Source organism: Hyla sarda, chromosome 1 (assembly GCF_029499605.1).
Source record: "Hyla sarda isolate aHylSar1 chromosome 1, aHylSar1.hap1, whole genome shotgun sequence".
Lineage (NCBI taxonomy): Eukaryota > Metazoa > Chordata > Amphibia > Anura > Hylidae > Hyla > Hyla sarda.
Window position 1 is genome coordinate 286,565,088 of NC_079189.1, and position 18,481 is coordinate 286,583,568.

General features: G+C 40.7%; 1 protein-coding gene and 1 long non-coding RNA gene across 3 annotated transcripts in view; one reads left to right on the forward strand and one right to left on the reverse strand.

Moving 5' to 3' along the window:
- REX1BD (required for excision 1-B domain containing) overlaps window positions 1-1,406 on the forward strand; it is a 57,458-nt gene extending 56,052 nt beyond the window's left edge. Inside the window, exon 5 of one of the 2 annotated variants that reach the window (XM_056574546.1) lies at window positions 965-1,405. In XM_056574546.1, coding sequence (XP_056430521.1) covers window positions 965-1,037 — 73 coding nt within the window. In that variant the 3' untranslated portion in view covers window positions 1,038-1,405. Of the gene's footprint in view, window positions 1-964 lie in introns of both variants that reach the window. The other variant, XM_056574536.1, reaches the window with a different exon arrangement.
- LOC130369376 (uncharacterized) overlaps window positions 1-18,481 on the reverse strand; it is a 59,003-nt gene that overhangs the window by 27,373 nt on the left and 13,149 nt on the right. The window lies entirely within an intron of this gene.

An 18,481-nucleotide genomic window follows, 5' to 3' on the forward strand; every position in this document is an offset into this window, starting at 1 on the left:
GCATTTTTTACACAGACTTGGCCTAGGTGTGGTGTTTTTTTCTGGCGTGTTCTCTATAGGACTTGAAGTATGCCGGAAAAACACATGATAAAAATATGAGTTAAAATTAAAAAAAATTTGCAAAGAATTTTTGAAATTCTTAGTGTTTTTTCCTCACAAGCAAAATATACAACCATTAACATTATTTCTTTGGGTTGCGCTACCATGATAAAAGATTGGATTTTCTTGAACTCATGACTACTTAAAGGGGTACTGCGTTGCCCTGCTTCCGGAGCTCCGCACCCCAGCGCCCGGAAGTTTATTGCTTTGAACGCTGTGTGGGGGGCTGCCCCTCATGACGTCGCGAGTGGCGTCCCTGAACACGGAAGCCTGCACACAGCGTTCGGAACAATAAACTTCCGGACGCTGGGGAGCGGAGCTCCGGAAGCAGGGCAGCGGAGTACACCTTTTAAGTTATTCTGTTCTATAGTTAGAAACCTCTCTTTTGGGAAGTCATATATTATACAATGATACAACTATACAATTCATTGTTGATTTTGTTTAAAAAAATATATATATATGTGTATATAGATACAGATTGATATTCTTGAAAACTATTATACCACTATTATATGATTATATGACTGATTTTATACCATCAGTTTATTATTGTTGTTCCCAGAAGAAGTCAGGATGTTGACATTGTTCTATATTTGGGCTGATGCCTCCTATTTAGTGATGCCTGAGATCATTCACAAATGGCCTCCTGCACAAATGTCATTAAATTAACATAAAGGGATAATATTTATTTCCACTGTTATTCTGACAGATATATATCACTACCACAACACCTTGAAAGCACCTCAGTTCTAAACAAGGAGTGCAGCCCCTTTTCTGGGTGTTTCATAAACACTACCTAAACTTCTATATTGTGAGTAATGAAAACCAGATGTATATTATTTATAGTTCCCATCCGTTCCCATAGGATAATTAAAAGCGTGGAAGCAATCAGTGAAGTACTGCAGGATTTCAAGTATGATTGTGAAGAAATAAAATGACGTCTACCCCTTTGGAAGCCACAGAGTGGAAAGCGGAGCCTAGGCTGGACCACTTATTTGGATCTGCACTGTAGCAGACCCAGCTCTGTTTCATCTGCTGCCCTCTTGGGTGACATATTGGCTCTTTATCAGTAGGTGTTGCTTACCAGACATGGCAGGGATACATCTTCTTGCACTGCAATCTCTCCAAGTGAATTTTAGACATAAGGTTTGTTTCTTTCTAATGGTTTTTGTTGGATTTGTAAAATATGCCTTATGATCTGTTTCCAGTTGCACTTTTTTTTTCCGCTATTGTTCCACGTCATTTGAGGCTGTACCAAAGTTATTCCCCTGTGTAAATAAAAAGATTTTTGACAATTCTTTGATTGTATTTTATGTTTAATATAAAGGTTAATGTTAACATGCTATCTTTTAGTTAAAGGGGTACTCTACTGGAAAACATATATATTTTTTTTTAAGCAACTGGTGCCAGAGAGTTAAACAGATTTGTAAATGACTTCTATTGAAAAATCTTAATCCTTCCAGTACTTATCAGCTGCTGTATGATCCACAGGAAGTTATTTTCTTTTTTAATTTCCTTTCTGTCTGACCACAGTGCTCTCTGCTTCCATGTCAGGAACTGTCCAGAGCAGGATAGGTTTGCTATGAGAATTTGCTCCTACCCTGAGCAGTTCTTGACATGGAAAGAGGTGTCAGCAGAGAGCACTGTGGCCAAATGATCATGTGGATCATATAGCAGCTGATAAGTACTGGAAGAATTAAGATTTTCAAATAGAAGTAATTTACAAATTTGTTTAACTTTCTGGTACCAGTTGCTAAAAAAAAAAAATAATGTTTTCCAGCAGAGTACCCCTTTTAAGTATACAATAGTGTTTTTCTTTTAATTGTCCTATTTTCTGTCACCTTTACCTCAACCCACAAGGTTACTGCAAATAAATGTAAATACTTAGTTTATATTGAAAATCACACCTCACCCTGTGCAACAGTTATATTTGTTTGAACAACAGTTTATGTATGAGCAGTTAGATGTTCCTGTTATTATTTTAATGTGTTAAGCGGTTTCCCCCCTAGGAACTGTGGTTTGAGAGCAGATCATAGGATAAATTGAAATTTGGCCTTGAAAGGGTTGTCAGGAGTTATTCATTCCATTTAGCATTTTGAGGAGTATTTGATCAAATACAAATAAAATGTGGAAAGACAAATTTACCTAAATTCCAGTCAAATTTGGAGTCACTCTTCCCCAACTCTATCTAGTAGTTCAGCATGTTTATATTGTAAAATCAATAGTACAAAATCATTAGCACATAAAGATACCTAACAAATGGAGCCTTGTATGGAAGCTACACATGAAATCTGAGAGCACAGTTGAGTGACTTTGAACAGTAATCCGTTTGAGGATAGACAGGGTTAATTTTTTAAAATCTTTTAGGGTTTTCTCATGCATCAGTGTCGTAAGTATACAGAGAATAGTGTGGTAATCCAGGTAAAACATTCAGCAAAAGCGTATCCTGGGATGTAAACAGCCAGTCCACAAAAAGGGTTAGAAGAGCATGTCCTGAATTATTCTGATAAACAGGCAGTGGAAACTAAAGCAAATGGCAGGCGCATGCTTAGTTGGTACTCTAACTAAGGCTTCTTTCACACAGCCGTTGTGTCCCACCTGAAAATGGCCGTTAGGCTCTCTCTTTTTTCTTCTTTTTTGCCTTTAAAGGCCATTATAGGGACAGGCGACAACGTGTCCCAATGGATCCGATTGACTATAATAGGGTCCGTCGGGCACTGTGGTTTTATAAGCGGTAGTAGCGGGAGAAAAAGACGGTGCATGCAGTAAGAAGACCAACATGTCTAAATGCACAGCTCATCCTTCCTTAGCGCGGATGGACTAATGGACTAAAACTGAAGATGACCGTTGGCTGTCTACGGGATACAGAGTTCCAGTGATCTAAAGATTGGACCACTGAGCAGTGGAAAAAACATTGCTCGATCATATTAATGCAGATGTCTGTTGCACTATGCTGATGTTATTCCACAGCACTGAGTCTGGGCTCAGGCACCGTGTCAGATGAATAATGAAGAGCTGAGCAGCACAGAGAACAGCTAGGGTACAGTATCATATTCACAATGAAGAGCTGGGCTGCGCTGAAACGGAGACCAGAGCAGGACACCGGAGGCACTGTAAGATCGCTGGAGGTAAGATTATTATTATTACTTTTTATGTACTTTGCCTTAACCCCTTAAGGACAAAGCCTTTTGGCCTTTAGGACAAAGTCAGTTTCATTTTAGCTTTTTTTTTTTTTTCCCCTCCTCGCCTTCTAAAATTCATAACTTTATTTTTTCATCCACAGTCCCATATGAGGGCTTGTTGTTTGCATGACCAATTGTACTTTGTAATCACGTCTTTTATTTTACCATAATATGTACAGCATGACCCAAAAATTTATTTTCTGGGGAGGGTGAAAAGAAAAACACAGTTCTGCAACTTTTGGAGGGTTTAGTTTTTACGCAGTGCACTTCACGGTATTAATTACATGTTCTATTTATTCGGTGGGTTAATACAATTAAAATGATACATGTTTACATGCTTTTACATTATTATGCTACTTTAAAAAATATATATATAATAATATTTATATATATCAAATTATTTGAACAAAATTAATATGTTTTAAATTACCCCATTTTGACCCCTCTAATTTCTCTAACTCTAATTTTTCCGTATATGGGGCTCATTTTTGCACCATTATCTGTAGTTTACATCGGTACCACTTTTCATATATGTGACTTTTTGATCACTTTTTATTTTATTTTTCTGTGATGTGGAAGAAAAGAAGCAATTTCTGACTTTTTTTAAACACTTTTTATTAGTAAACTGTGGAAAAGGGGCAATTTAAATTTTTATTTTATTTTACACTTTTTATGTTCCTGTAGGGGACTATTTATAGCTATCATCAGATTGCTAATACTGTTCAGTGCTATGCATAGGCATAGCACTGATCAGTATTGTTGGCGATCTACTTCTCTGCTCTGCTGAACTTCCATCAACCTTTTTGTTTTGTGTAGTTTCTAATTCACTTTACTTGTGGAATAGAAAATGCCCCTGGTATCTGGTGAAATCACCACATAGGCTGGCATCACCAGTACTTGGGAACCTGAATTAAGACCAGGGCCTTTCTCTTCTACTGTCACATCTGTTGTCCTCTCTAATATTGTTAGTTGTCTTATAATATGGCAGTGCTATTCTGTATATTGTGTTAAGGAAGCTGAATTAAAGGAAAAGTATCGTGGACAAAAATGTATCCCCTATCTGCAGGATAGGGGATAAGTTTTAGATTGCGTGGGGTCTGATTGCTGTGGCCCCAGTGCTTGGTATCCCCCGCGATCTAAAACTTAATCCCTATCCTTAGAATAGAGGATATGTTTTTGTCCATGATACTTCTTCTTTAACACCTTAAGGACTCAGGGTTTTTCCGTTTTTGCACTTTCGTTTTTTCCTCCTCACCTTTTAAAAATCATAACCCTTTCAATTTTGCACCTACAGACCCATATGAGAGCTTTTTTTTCTTTTTCTGCCACTAATTCTACTTTGTAATTACATCAGTCATTTTACCCAAAGATCTATGACGAAACAAAAAGAATATAAATCATTGTGCGACAAAATTGAAGAAAAAAAACCCCCACCTTATTGTAAATTTTGGGAGCTTCCGTTTCTATTCAGTGCAATTTTCTGTAAAAATGACACCTGATCTTTATTCTGTAGGTCCATACGGTTAAAATGAGACCCTACTTATATAGGTTTGATTTTGTCTTACTTCTGGAAAAAATCATAACTACGTGCACGAAAATGTATACTTTTAAAAATGTCCTGTTCTGACCCCTATAACTTTTAAATTTTTCTGCATACGGGGATGTATGAGGGCTGATTTTTTGCGCCGTGATGTGAAGTTTTTATCTGTTCCATTTTTGTTTTGATCTGACTTTTTGATTGTTTTTTATTTATTTTTTATGGTATAAAAAGTGACCAAAAATACGCTATTTTGGACTTTATTTCTGCCTACGCCATTGACAGTGCGGTTTAATTAACAATATGTTTTTATAGTTCGGACATTTACGCACGCGGGATACCACATATTTTTATATTTATTTTTATTTACATAGTTATTTTTTTAAATGGGAAAGGGGGGTGATTCAAATTTTTATTAAGGAAGGGGTTAAATCACATTCATTAACTTTTTTTTACACTTTTTTTTACACTTTTTTTTGCAATGTTATAACCTCCATAGGGGATTATAACATGCATTACATTGATTCAATACACTGATCAATGCTATGCCATTGTATTGCATTGATCAGTGTTATCGGCGGTTGATTGCTCACGCCTGGATCTCAGGCTTGAAGCAATCAATCGCCGATCGGACGTGCAGGAGGCAGGTAAGGGACCCTACTGATGCGTTCCAGCTGATCGGGACACCGTGATTTCACTGCGGTGGTCCCGATAAGCCCGACTTAGCTGCTGGAAAGCTTTTAGTTTCACTTTAGATGCACCGATCACCTTTGATCGCCGCGTCTGAAGGGTTATCACCACGATCAGTGATGTCCGGTTTTAGCTGCGGGTCTTGGCAGTTGGTAGCTGCCGGGACCGACCCAATATGACGCGGGGTCGTTAAGGGACTTTCTGGACTATACAGTGTAGCAATCCCTTTTTTAGTTTTGGCATTACACTGCTTAATAGCTCCATATGCCATATATGCATATTTATTTGTCTTTGGTTGTAATAGTTTCAAAAGTCTTGCTTAGCTGGTATCTGATTCCCACCAGAATATTATATGTTTTAACACTCTTCACCATGTGTTTGTAAATGTATGGTATAAAGGTTCCATGTGTCGCATATGGTGTAAAATGCAAGAACATCTTCAGATTTTGAAACCTCATATGTCTTTATTCTTTCTGTTATTGGAGTTATTCTTATTGCAGCTTTATTGAATGTTCATGTACATCTAGAAGTACCAAAAACTTGATCTATTTCATTCATTAGTTCTGGGAGTTGGACAACTTCAAAATGAGTCAAATAAAATATGTGATGGATGATAATTGATAATGGTGAATAGCGAACTAACTAGAATCCTAAGTGACTCCTAAGCCGATTTTAAGGTGTTATGGAAAGCACGGATGTCCTTCTTACAATATACATTATAATAAGCCTTGTATACCCAATAAAAAGATTGAGTTGCTGAAACCACCTTTAATTAAAAAAGTGAGTTTGCATGTCTTAGGAGCTCCGGATGCAGAAAAACAACCTATTGGGGTGTGCCCCTGTAGGATAACCCTTGACTAAAGACCCCCCCCCCCCTAAATGGATTGAAACTTAACCTTTCTTTACACTAATTTAAAATATTTTTTGTGCGTAATTGTGAAAAAAACTCCACTAGGTGGCAGCGTGTGTTTAAAATTACATACACTGTATCTTTGTTACTGATTCATAGTTATTAAGATAGACTCTCTGTCCTCTTCTTCTGAGACTGAACTTTTGCTAGCACTGGAGCCAATTGTTTCCTATCTAATACTGATGATTTTTACTAACTCTGATTCAGTGATGAACTAAAAACTAACTGTATCCTCCCCAATGTTTCGCCAGAGAATCTGGCTTTATCAAGGGCATGAGGTTAATGGCGTGGCCACACTAATTTCTGTTTTTTATAGACTTTGTGTACAATGTCATAATGTCATCATCATTATGCACTATCCTTATCCAATCATTGACTGCAACGTCACTTGGTAGGGATTTGTTGTCATGTGATGAGCAATTGGAATCATCATCACCATTTGTTGTTTGACTCCATAGACCACAAATTCAAGATGCGCAGTCTCTGTGCGGGACAATCTAAGACTACAGAAAATACAATGGAAGTAATCCTGACAGCGGACCCATACACATTAAAAACAACAAAGAAATAGAATAAAAATGAGAAAATATCTTACACTCAAACTGGACATACAGAGATACGGTTGGCAGAATTCCAAGCTATAGTGTATAACTTGAACAGAAAGTCCATTACAGGATGCACACTGGAAGTGACAGGAAGTGGGGCAATAAGGACAACAGAGCAGACAGCTTACATCAGAAGGAAAGCATGACAGATGGAAGGTAGTAAAATTACGTTACCAATCTATGATTAATTATTCAACATTTAAATAGGTTTCATCGTTGGGAAACCCTATAAACTTGTATTCAACTTTAGACTTTATTAAACTTTAGACATAAAACAGCTTACAATTGCGTGGTCTGCAGTGGCAAGAGATACACAATTGTAAGCTGTTTTATGTCTAAAGTTTATACTAATGCACCCTTTATCATACTGGGTAGCATTAAGGTTTCACCTGTGAGGCCGGCAATATATTAGCCAACCAGGGTGGGGCTTGTAGCCTGTCTCTCCCCCTCCCATTGTATGTGTGCATAGTCACACTTGAGCTAACCTGGGAACAGTCTACAAGCCGGACCTGATGCTGCTGTAATTTGGTTCCTGGTTTTGCTTATCACGCACAGGCAGGCTAGTGTTAGGTCCCGTACCATCTGATAAACCTTGACGTTGGTGTGCGGGCTCCGGTATGTCCTTCATATGAGGATATACTGGCTAATGTCTCAATTTTAACATCAGTTTTGAGGGTTAGCTAATGTCATTGTTTGCATCTGCCACAGTAGTGAACCTATATAGTGGTCCACAAATGCAGGACCTCTACTCCAGTTTGGGGTGCACAACTGCACTTGGGGTTGAGGACCATCTGCCATTTTGGACCACATCGGTGAATTTGTTTGATGTCTAGATTTCATGCATCCACACGTTTATCAGGTGTAGGATGCCATTTGTGGTACTTGTGACCGTTTGCAGGCATCCTCCATTGTATGCATATCACGCTGGGGATCGCCCATAGCAACGGACCACAAGTGCAGGAGCTCCACCCCAGCATAGAGTGCACAACTGCACTTGGGGTTGAGTATCTCTTGCCACTGCAGACCACGCAATTGTAAGCTGTAGTTACATTGTGGCCCTAATTTACTAAGAGTGGAGTGTAGTTTTCTTTGTAACAACAGATTTTTCCATGGTACTTGCTAAGGTTTCTCTACATTTTGCACTTTTACTTGTGTTTTGCTTTTTTTTACACATGCTCTGGTGTGTGGGGGTTTCCCAAGCTCAAATCCACTACTTTTTTTGTGGAAACTTTAGTAAATATGTTGTGATTTTTCGAAAATGTTGGGGACATGCCCCCTTTTCCAGATGGTCACACCCATTTTTTAGGGTTTTCACTGTAAGATGGAGAGTTGGTAGGGTTTTTTCAATTCTGGCGCACAACCCGACAAAACAGGTCGGGTTTACAATAGGAAATAAGGGCCATTATGTTTTGATAAAAAAAAGTCAATCAAGCCTAACCAAACAAGGGAAAAGATAGATGAAGGAGGAGGGAATGGAGTTAGGCAAGAATTCTATACTAAATATGTATTAATGTTATTTTGTTGTAAGAGTATATCTAAGCCTGTTTAGAAGCTCTCATTTGTATTACCTGTTCCTGAGGCAGACATAAATGTACAGTTCTTATTGTAAAAAAAAGCTTGTTGCCTCTGGATTTTTTTGTGCAAGCCATCTATATACTTAAATAAGGTAATAATATCCGCCCTTAAATGGTCACTGCCAGATTCAAAAACTTTTTATATGTTGTACATCTTGGCAAAACATTAACCTTTCTAATATACTTAAGAAAATGTTATTTCCTTTTTATAGACATAATGGCTTATAAAATCATGGCTTTGGGGGGGTGCATGCACAAGGCAGGACGTAGGTGATGTGAGCTCCGTGCTGGTCTCGCTCTAATCAGCTTCTCTTAGCACCAATCTGGCTCCTATTGCCATGGGTTTTGCTCTGCTGTATCCTGACTATGTCCTTGTCTGCGATAAACAGAAATAAGAAGCTTTCCCTGGGTTTATCACAGTCAATTCTGGACCTTTTCATGGCCTCTCCCTGGCCCAATATGGTTGCGGCCACACCTCAGCGCTCAGACATGGCGTTTGATGAAGATGTCGGGGCAGGCCTTGCTCATATGTCGCCGGAGGACATGAGACCAAGTTGGACAAACTGGCGGATGCCGCCGAAAACGACCGCAAGGACATTGACTCACATGCTTCTAAGCTGGAAGCCATGGAGCTAAAACTAAAAGGCCTGGAGAATCGTGCAGGGAGAACATTCGGATCTGAGACCTCCCTGAGGGCGAGACTGATCTTCAGTCGGTTGTTGATACTTTGTTGCAGGCCCTAATGCCGCAACTTGAACCCGAATTGCTCCATATGGTCTGTGTTCACCGGGCCTTGGCCCGTCCATCTCCTGATATACCGTGGGACGTGGTCCTCAAGCTACACCATTACCCCGAGGTGAGGGATCAACTGCTCCATGCTGACCGCAACTTACTGTCACATAATGTTAGGGGATTTAATTCCCCTTCCAAACACCGGAAGGCATTCAGGAATTATATGAAACACCGCCCTGACCTTATATGTGTACAGGAATCTCATTTTACTTCCTCTTCCTGTCCTAAGTTTTTAGGGTCTGTATGCCTTCTTTTCAGTTCAAGTGCAGGGGTGTTTTCATTTGCATTCGCAATACTTTCCCTTTTGAGGTTGATCAGATTTTTTATGATTAAGAGGGTTGATATGTTGTTTTACTGGGTTCCCTCTATGGGCATTGCTTATGTCTTGTTAATTCTTATGCCCCCAATGTTACCCTATTTCCTTTTTTCTGAATATGTGTAACAGTTTGTCGTCCTTTAATTATGAGGTCTTGCTGTGGGTGGGGGATTTTAATTTTTGTCTTGAATGGGAAGTTGAATAGATCTTCCCCCTACCCCCTTTTGAGGTCAAAGTCCCAGCAAAAGTTGCTGTACTCCTCATTTAGCTCTCTACAGTTGGCCGATGCATGGCGGGAGCATAATGGTTCGGCACAGGGTTACTCTTGTTTTTCCTCCTCGCAGAGGCATTATACCTGCATTGATTGGCTGCTCTTGAATACCCCCATGGACCACGACATGGTTATTGCTGAGTTAGACCTTGTGGGTGGACCAGTCATCCCTTTTAAATGGAGGCTCAACTCACCTTGGAATATAAATTGGAGAGGCTTTCCCTTGCACCTCAGAAAAATCCCTCTCTTTATCTACTCAGGGCTATGAGGGAGGTTTGGGTTCAGCTGGATGCCGTATTGTCTAATTGTGTGGAAAAGGCTCTTCTCTGGATGAGAGCCCCTTATTATCGATTTGCCAGTACGCCTGACAGGTCATACTGCGTCATCATCTGAACTATGTTCATAGTGCCCAGCTGCACCCTGGTTCCCACTCCTCTCACCCCTGACACCTTTCACTTTTCACTTTTTTTTTACTAATCTCTATTCTGCTCCGGACCAACCGCCTCACTTTGATTCTTGCCTGTTCTCTTTCCTTTGCTCTGTAAACCTACCTTCTCTTTCTTCTTAAGACAGGGACTTTCTTAATGCTCCTATCTCTCTTGAAGATATTTCCTCTGCCATCTCCTCTTTGAAGCTTGGTAGGGCCCCAGGTCCCGATTGTCTCTCAGCCCAATACTATAAGAAATTCTCAGCTATTCTTTCTCCCCATTCTGTTTGTTTCTCTTTGTAATTGTCTGTTCCAAGCCTGATCCCTCCCCTCTGAAAATCTAGATACCCTTATAACCATGATTCCCTAGCCCAATAAGGATCCTTCCCTTGTGTCTAATTACCGGCCCATCTCCCTCATTAACATGGACACAAAAATTCTCACTTCCATCTTGGCCTACCGCCCTAATATTTTGATTCCTAAGATTGTACATGTTGATCAAGTCGGCTTTATTCCCGGTAGGCAAGCCTCTGATAACATTAGAAAGGTCCTCGATGTGATGCAGTGGGCTTTAACCTCCTCAACCTAAGTTGTTGGCTTTAGATACAGAGAAAGCACAAGAAACACTATCATGTGCTTATCTGCACAGTGTCTTAGGTAGAATGGGATTTACGGGTTCCTTTATTAATCTAATTTGATTACTATATTCCCATACTTCTGCTTATTTGAAGCTTCACACTAATAACCCTATCCCTATAGCGGCTCTTATTCAGGACTCCCCGGTTATCTCCGGGGTCACGATTGGCCATTCTTGCTATAAGCTTAGCCTGTTTGCCGACAACTTTCTCTTGTCTGTTACTCAGCTGTTTACCTCTCTTCCGAACCTATTTGGTCTCCTTTCTGTTTTTTTCTGCTTTTTCGGGATTAAAGGTGAAGGTCTCGAAATCTGAGTCTCTCTTCTGTGGCATCCCTTTGCATACTCAAAAGCTGATTTGTCTTAATTTTGCTTTTCCTGACCCCACCTCTAAGCTTTCTTACCTTGTTGTGTCCCTGACTTCTAATGTTTCCTATCCTTATTCTGGTTCACATAATGCAGACTAAAACATAACTTTTAATAATACTGCCCATAAAAAGGTAAATACCTCAAAAAAATACGCTCATTCGAGCAACACACAAAACAGAATTGATCACAATGGGATATTGCTTCCCAAAAACCAGATGTTACTGCTGATAAGCAAATGACACAGCAGTAATTATAATTAAAATAACAACAAAAGTAGTTGGTGATACTGTAACTCCCTACCGGTGAAAGGTGTCACAGGATGGGACAACTGGGGGGGGGTTAGGGGAGCCTATTATACCCTGGGATAGTCCTAACCTAGGCACTTGCTGGTGGACCGCAGTCACCACAACAATGGATCACACTATATCATCACCCCAATCTCTCTCCTGATTACTTTGGTGAAGAGAAACGCTTTGAGAGATCTGCCATCAGCTACATCTGACACTTTAATATTTTGGTTCTGTTCTTTGCTTTCTGGGGTAATCTAATATCCTCTGCTGTTTGAATTGATATTGTCTTGTGAGCCCCGTGTAAATGCATGGTTACAATGTTCCATTACCTGTTACATATGCATTACATATATTGTTAATATCTATACTTTGTTGGCCTGTACGTTGTAGACCTGTAATATACCTTTTTTAAGCTCAAAGTATAATACTCTGTATATATCATGGTTACCTTTGGACAGACACATCTGACAGGATACTGTTATACATTTAGAAGGCACCAGGTACCACTATATCTAGTCTCATACTAGACCTCTTGGTTTTTAGCATAGGGTATTGGCCGGATAGGGAGGTAGTCTGTAATATTAGCAAGTTAGCTAGCTTATCTAAGGGACATTAGTATTGACTACAGAAACCTCTCTTAAAATACTCCACAGGGCTTACTATGTCCCAGCTAGGTTATACGTACTCTTCACGTCTTCTTCACCACTTTGTTTTCAAGGTTGTGCCGTATTGGTAGTATGCATCATATTTGGTGGTCCTGCGGGGTGGGCAGGTCGTTTTGGACTTCAGTGGTCTCCCTTTTACAAGAGGATACTGGGTTCAATTATCCCCTCCAACCTACATTTTGTCTTCTCAGTAAACGGCCCTCTAGAATGCCAAATAGACTATTTTGGTTGGCCCAGTTTGTCCTTATGGCGGCTAGGATCCATGTGGCGTGGAGTTGGAAAAGTTCAGTTTTATCTATAGATAGGGTCATTGATCGTGTTAATTTAATAATGCTCTCTGAAAAAATAAATGCCACGAGGGATGAGATATGATCGTGTTTGGTTCCCCTGGATGTCTTCCTCGTATTGCCCTAATATCCGCTATACTTTATCGCTATATTGAGAATGTTGATTATGGACAGTTCTGATCATCTGTATACAGACGCTTGCTTTGTTATCTTTCTGATTATTGTGCCCACTGTTTTTGTTTTACTATTGTTCCTGATATTTCTTTGCTTTATCTCGTGTTGCTTCCCGATATGTACAATGTTTTATGCCTCTGCTTTTCGTATTTAATAAAATGTATACATTTGTTACTAAAATCATGGCTTTGTCCAAGCTTAAGCACAGGAATGGAGAAAGTGCACTAAATGAGGGTGGGCTAGCACTCCTCTGTGCGCTCTCCTGTCTGATAGGACTCCTCTGTGCTTTCTCCTGTCTGATAGCACTCCTCTGCGCTCTCTCCTGTCTGATAGCACTCATCTGTGCTCTCTCCTGTCTGATAGGACTCCTCTCTGCTCTCTCCTGTCTGATAGGGCTCCTCTCTGCTCTCTCCTGTCTGACAATACTCCTCTGTGCTCTCTCCTGTTTGACAGGACTCCTCTGTGCTCTCTCCTGTCTGACAGGACTCCTCTGTGCTCTCTCCTGTCTGACAGGACTCCTCTGTGCTCTCTCCTGTCTGACAGGACTCCTCTGTGCTCTCTCCTGTCTGACAGGACTCCTCTGTGCTCTCTCCTGTCTGACAGGACTCCTCTGTGCTCTCTCCTGTCTGATAGCACTCCTCTGTGCTCTCTCCTGTCTGACAGCACTCCTCTGTGCCCTCGTTGGTCTGATAGTACTCCTATGTGCTCTTTCCGGTCTGATAGCACTCCTCTGTGCTCTCTCCTGTCTGATAGGGCTCCTCTCTGCTCTCTCCTGTCTGACAGGACTCCTCTGTGCTCTCTCCTGTCTGACAGGACTCCTCTGTGCTCTCTCCTGTCTGATAGCACTCCTCTGTGCTCTCTCCTATCTGACAGCACTCCTCTGTGCCCTCTTTGGTCTGATAGTACTCCTATGTGCTCTTTCCGGTCTGATAGCACTCCTCTGTGCTCTCTCCTGTCTGACAGGACTCCTCTGTGCTCTCTCCTGTCTGACAGGACTCCTCTGTGCTCTCTCCTGTCTGACAGGACTCCTCTGTGCTCTCTCCTGTCTGACAGGACTCCTCTGTGCTCTCTCCTGTCTGATAGCACTCCTCTGTGCTCTCTCCTGTGTGACAGCACTCCTCTGTGCCCTCGTTGGTCTGATAGTACTCCTATGTGCTCTTTCCGGTCTGATAGCACTCCTCTGTCCTCTCTCCTGTCTGATAGCTCTCCTCTGTGCTCTCTCCTGATAGGACTCCTCTGAGCACAGAGGAGTGATAGCCCACCCTCACTTACTGGACTGTGTCCATGCCTGTGCTTCATCTTGGACAAAGCAATGATTTTATAAGCCATGATTTCTATAAAAAGGAAATAAAATTTTCTTATGAAGTATATGAGAAAGTTTAATGTTTTACCAAGATGTACAACATATAAGAAGTGTTTGTATCTGGCAGTGCCCATTTAAACATATCAAGACTGAACAAAACTAATTCTTTTAATCTTCCCTCTTCTAAGATTCTCCATGCCCCATATTAGTTTAACCCCTTAAGGACGCAGGACGTAAATGTACGTCCTGGTGAGGTGGTACTTAACGCACCAGGACGTACATTTACGTCCTAAGCATAACCGCGGGCATCGGAGCGATGCCCGTGTCATGCGCGGCTGATCCCGGCTGCTGATCGCAGCCAGGGACCCGCCGGCAATGGCCGACGCCCGCGATCTCGCGGGCGTCCGCCATTAACCCCTCAGGTGCCGGGATCAATACAGATCCCGGCATCTGCGGCAGTTCGCGATTTAAATGAACGATCGGATCGCCCGCAGCGCTGCTGCGGGGATCCGATCATTCATAACGCCGCACGGAGGTCCCCTCTCCTTCCTCCGTGTGGCTCCCGGCGTCTCCTGCTCTGGTCTGTGATCGAGCAGACCAGAGCAGGAGATGACCGATAATACTGATCTGTTCTATGTCCTATACATAGAACAGATCAGTATTAGCAATCATGGTATTGCTATGAATAGTCCCCTACGGGGACTATTCAAGTGTAAAAAAAAATGTAAAAGTAAAAGTAAAAAAAAAGTGAAAAATCCCCTCCCCCAATAAAAAAGTCAAACGTCCGTTTTTTCCTATTTTACCCCCAAAAAGCGTAAAAAATATTTTTTATAGACATATTTGGTATCGCCGCGTGCGTAAGTGTCCGAACTATTAAAATAAAATGTTAATGATCCCGTACGGTGAACGGCGTGAACGAAAAAAAATAAAAAAAGTCCAAAATTCCTACTTTTTTAATACATTTTATTAAAAAAAAAATTATAAAAAATGTATTAAAAGTTTTTTATATGCAAATGTGGTATCAAAAAAAAGTACAGATCATGGCGCAAAAAATGAGCCCCCATACCGCCACTTATACGGAAAAATAAAAAAGTTAGAGGTCATCAAAATAAAGGGATTATAAACGTACTAATTTGGTTAAAAAGTTTGTGATTTTTTTAAGCGCAACAATAATATAAAAGTATATAATAATGGGTATCATTTTAATCGTATTGACCCTCAGAATAAAGAACACATGTCATTTTTACCGTAAATTGTACGGCGTGAAAACAAAATATTCCAAAATTAGCAAAATTGCGTTTTTCGTTTAAATTTCCCCACAGAAATAGTGTTTTTTGGTTGCGCCATACATTTTATGATATAATGAGTGATGTCATTACAAAGGACAACTGGTCGCGCAAAAAACAAGCCCTCATACTAGTCTGTGGATGAAAATATAAAAGAGTTATGATTTTTAGAAGGCGAGGAGGAAAAAATGAAAACGTAAAAATTAAATTGTCTGAGTCCTTAAGGGGTTAATTACACGCCATTGTACCTCTTCTTGTATATTCTTTATATATTAACCTACCTAAACCTGACATTTCTATCTTCATTTGTGGTTTTACCATAATTTTGATGTCTTGGAGTCTTGCTAGACACAAATCTGTCTTTTGCTCCCTATATTAAATCCCTTTCTCTATATCTTTTCAGTTGCTCCAAATCCTAACTGTTGAATCAGGCAAAACTGTCTGATTCACTCTCATTTTGAGTGCTGTAAGGGTGGGTTCACATCACAATTTTACCATCGTACGATTTCAGGAAATCAGTTTTTATCCAGGAAAAAACTTTTTTTTATATATATCAACTGGTTCCAGAAAGTTAAACAGATTTGTAAATTACTTCTATTAAAAAATATTAATCCTTTCATTACTTATGAGCTGCTGAAGTTGAGTTGTTCATTTCTAAGTGCTCTCTGATGACACGTGTCTCGGGAACTTTGCAGAGTAGAAGCAAATCCCCATAGCAAACCTATTCTACTCTGTGCAGTTCCCGAGACAAGCAGAGATGTCAGCAGAGAGCATTGTTGCCAGACAGAAAAGAACAACTCAACTTCAGCAACTGATAATCATTGGAAGGATTAAGATTTTTTAATAGAAGTAATTTACGAATCTGTTTAACTTTCTGGAGCCAGTTGATATATAAAAACATTTTTTTTCCTGGAATACCCATTTAACTCTTTACTAAGAGGTTCTCATTTCTTTCAACTTTGCTCTGTCTACCCTAAATGTTGCAGCCAAGCATAGCTTTCTCTCCAGCTGACCTGGACATAGAGATGGGGGCATTTATGCAGCGCAGTTGTAAGGAACATAAGTTTGTAGGCTTTAGAGGATGAAGGTGAGCCCTAGCTGCTACAAAAACAACAGTAAAACATAGTAGATCAACAGAATAAAAAAAAGGTGAGTTGTTTTTTTTCCCAGGGAGAAAGAACCTGAACCCACATGTTGTACCTGTCCAATATTGAGATTATAATTATGCAAATATTCTTGTATGTATATCCTTCATGGGAAATGTTATGACCCTCCTCTAGTTAACAATGAAATGACTTTGCCCAGTCATGAGTTAAAACTATTATGAACAATATCTTAGCATATACTGTACAATGTTTTCTATGGTTTTAAAGGGGTTACAATGAATATATGTATTTTTTTTAATTCAATTTGCTTGCTTGATTGAATGAGGTGTAAAATATTGCTTACAGCCCATTTACAAGCAGCCTTTTTCATTTAACACAAAAAAAGTTGTAAAGGTCTTTAACCCGATGTCCCGCCTCTAAAGGAAGTAGGAAGCAGACAGCCCGGCCGACCGATCAGCTGTTGCGGAGCCCCGGGGGACCATATGGAGGTAAGTGAAAGTTTGTTTTGTCTTTTTTTGCAGCCCGGGCAGGATGGAATAGAAAAAGTCTGCGCTGGACATCTCCTTTAAAGGAGTAGTCCAGTGGTGATTCAGTGGTGAGCAACTTATCCCCTATCCTAAGGATAGGGGATAAGTTGCAGATCGCGGGGGGTCCGACCCCTGGGGCCCCCCGCGATCTCCTGTACGGAGCCCCGACAGCCCGCTGGAAGGGGGCGTGTCGACCTCCGCACGAGGCGGCGGCCGACACGCCCCCTCAATACAAGTCTATGGCAGAGCCGAAGCGCTGCCTTCGGCAATCTCCGGCTCTGCCATAGAGATGTATTGAGGGGGCGTGTCGGCCGCCGCCTCGTGCGGGGGTCGACACCCGCTATCTCGGCGGAGAGACGGGGCCCCGTACAGAGAGATCGCAGGGGGCCCCAGCGGTCGGACCCCCCGCGATCTCAAACTTATCCCCTATCCTTAGGATAGGGGATAAGTTTTTCACCACTGGACTACCCCTTTAACAAAGCCAGACGTAAATGTACATCCTGTTGAGCTGGTACTTAACGCACCAGGACGTACATTTACGTCCTATGCATAACCGCGAGCATCGGAGCGATGCTCGGGTCATGCACGGGAGTTCCCGGCTGCTGATAGCAGCCAGGGACCCGCCGGTAATGGCGGACATCCGCGATCGCGCGGATTTCCGCCATTAACTCCTCAGATGCCGTGATCAATACAGATCACGGCATCTGCAGCATTGCGGTCACTAAAATGGATGATCGGATCGCCCGCAGTGCTGCCATTCATCCAGAGTGGCAGACGGAGGTCATCCAGAGTGGCAGACGGAGGTCCCCTCATCTGCCTCCGCTGCCTTCCACGGGTCTTCTGACCGATAATACTGATCAGTGCTATGTCCTATGCATAGCACTGAACAGTATTAGCAATCAAATGATTGCTATGAATATTCCCCTATGGGGACTATTAAAGTGTAAAAATAAAAGTAAAAAAAAAATTTGAAAAATCTCCTCCCCCAATAAAAACTTATATTATCCCATTTTCCGTATTTCACCCCCAAAAAGTGTAAACATTTTTTTTATATACATATTTGGTAAAAATAAAGTCCAAAATAGCTGCTTTTTTATAACATTTTATTCCAAAAAAATGTATATAAAAAATGTATTGAAAGTTTTATGTAAGCAAATAGGGTATCAATAAAAAGTACAGATCATGGCACAAAAAATGAGCTCTCATACTGCCGCTTATACGGAAAACTGAAAAAGTTATAGGTCTTCAAAGTAGGGGGATTTTAAACGTACTAATTTAGTTAAACAGTGCGATTTGTTTAAGCGAAACAGTAATAAAAAAGTATGTTATCATGGGTATCATTTTAATCGTATTGACCCAAAAAATAAAAAACACATGTCATTTTTACCGTAAATTGTACGGCGTGAAAACAAAACCTTCCAAAATTAGCAAAATTGC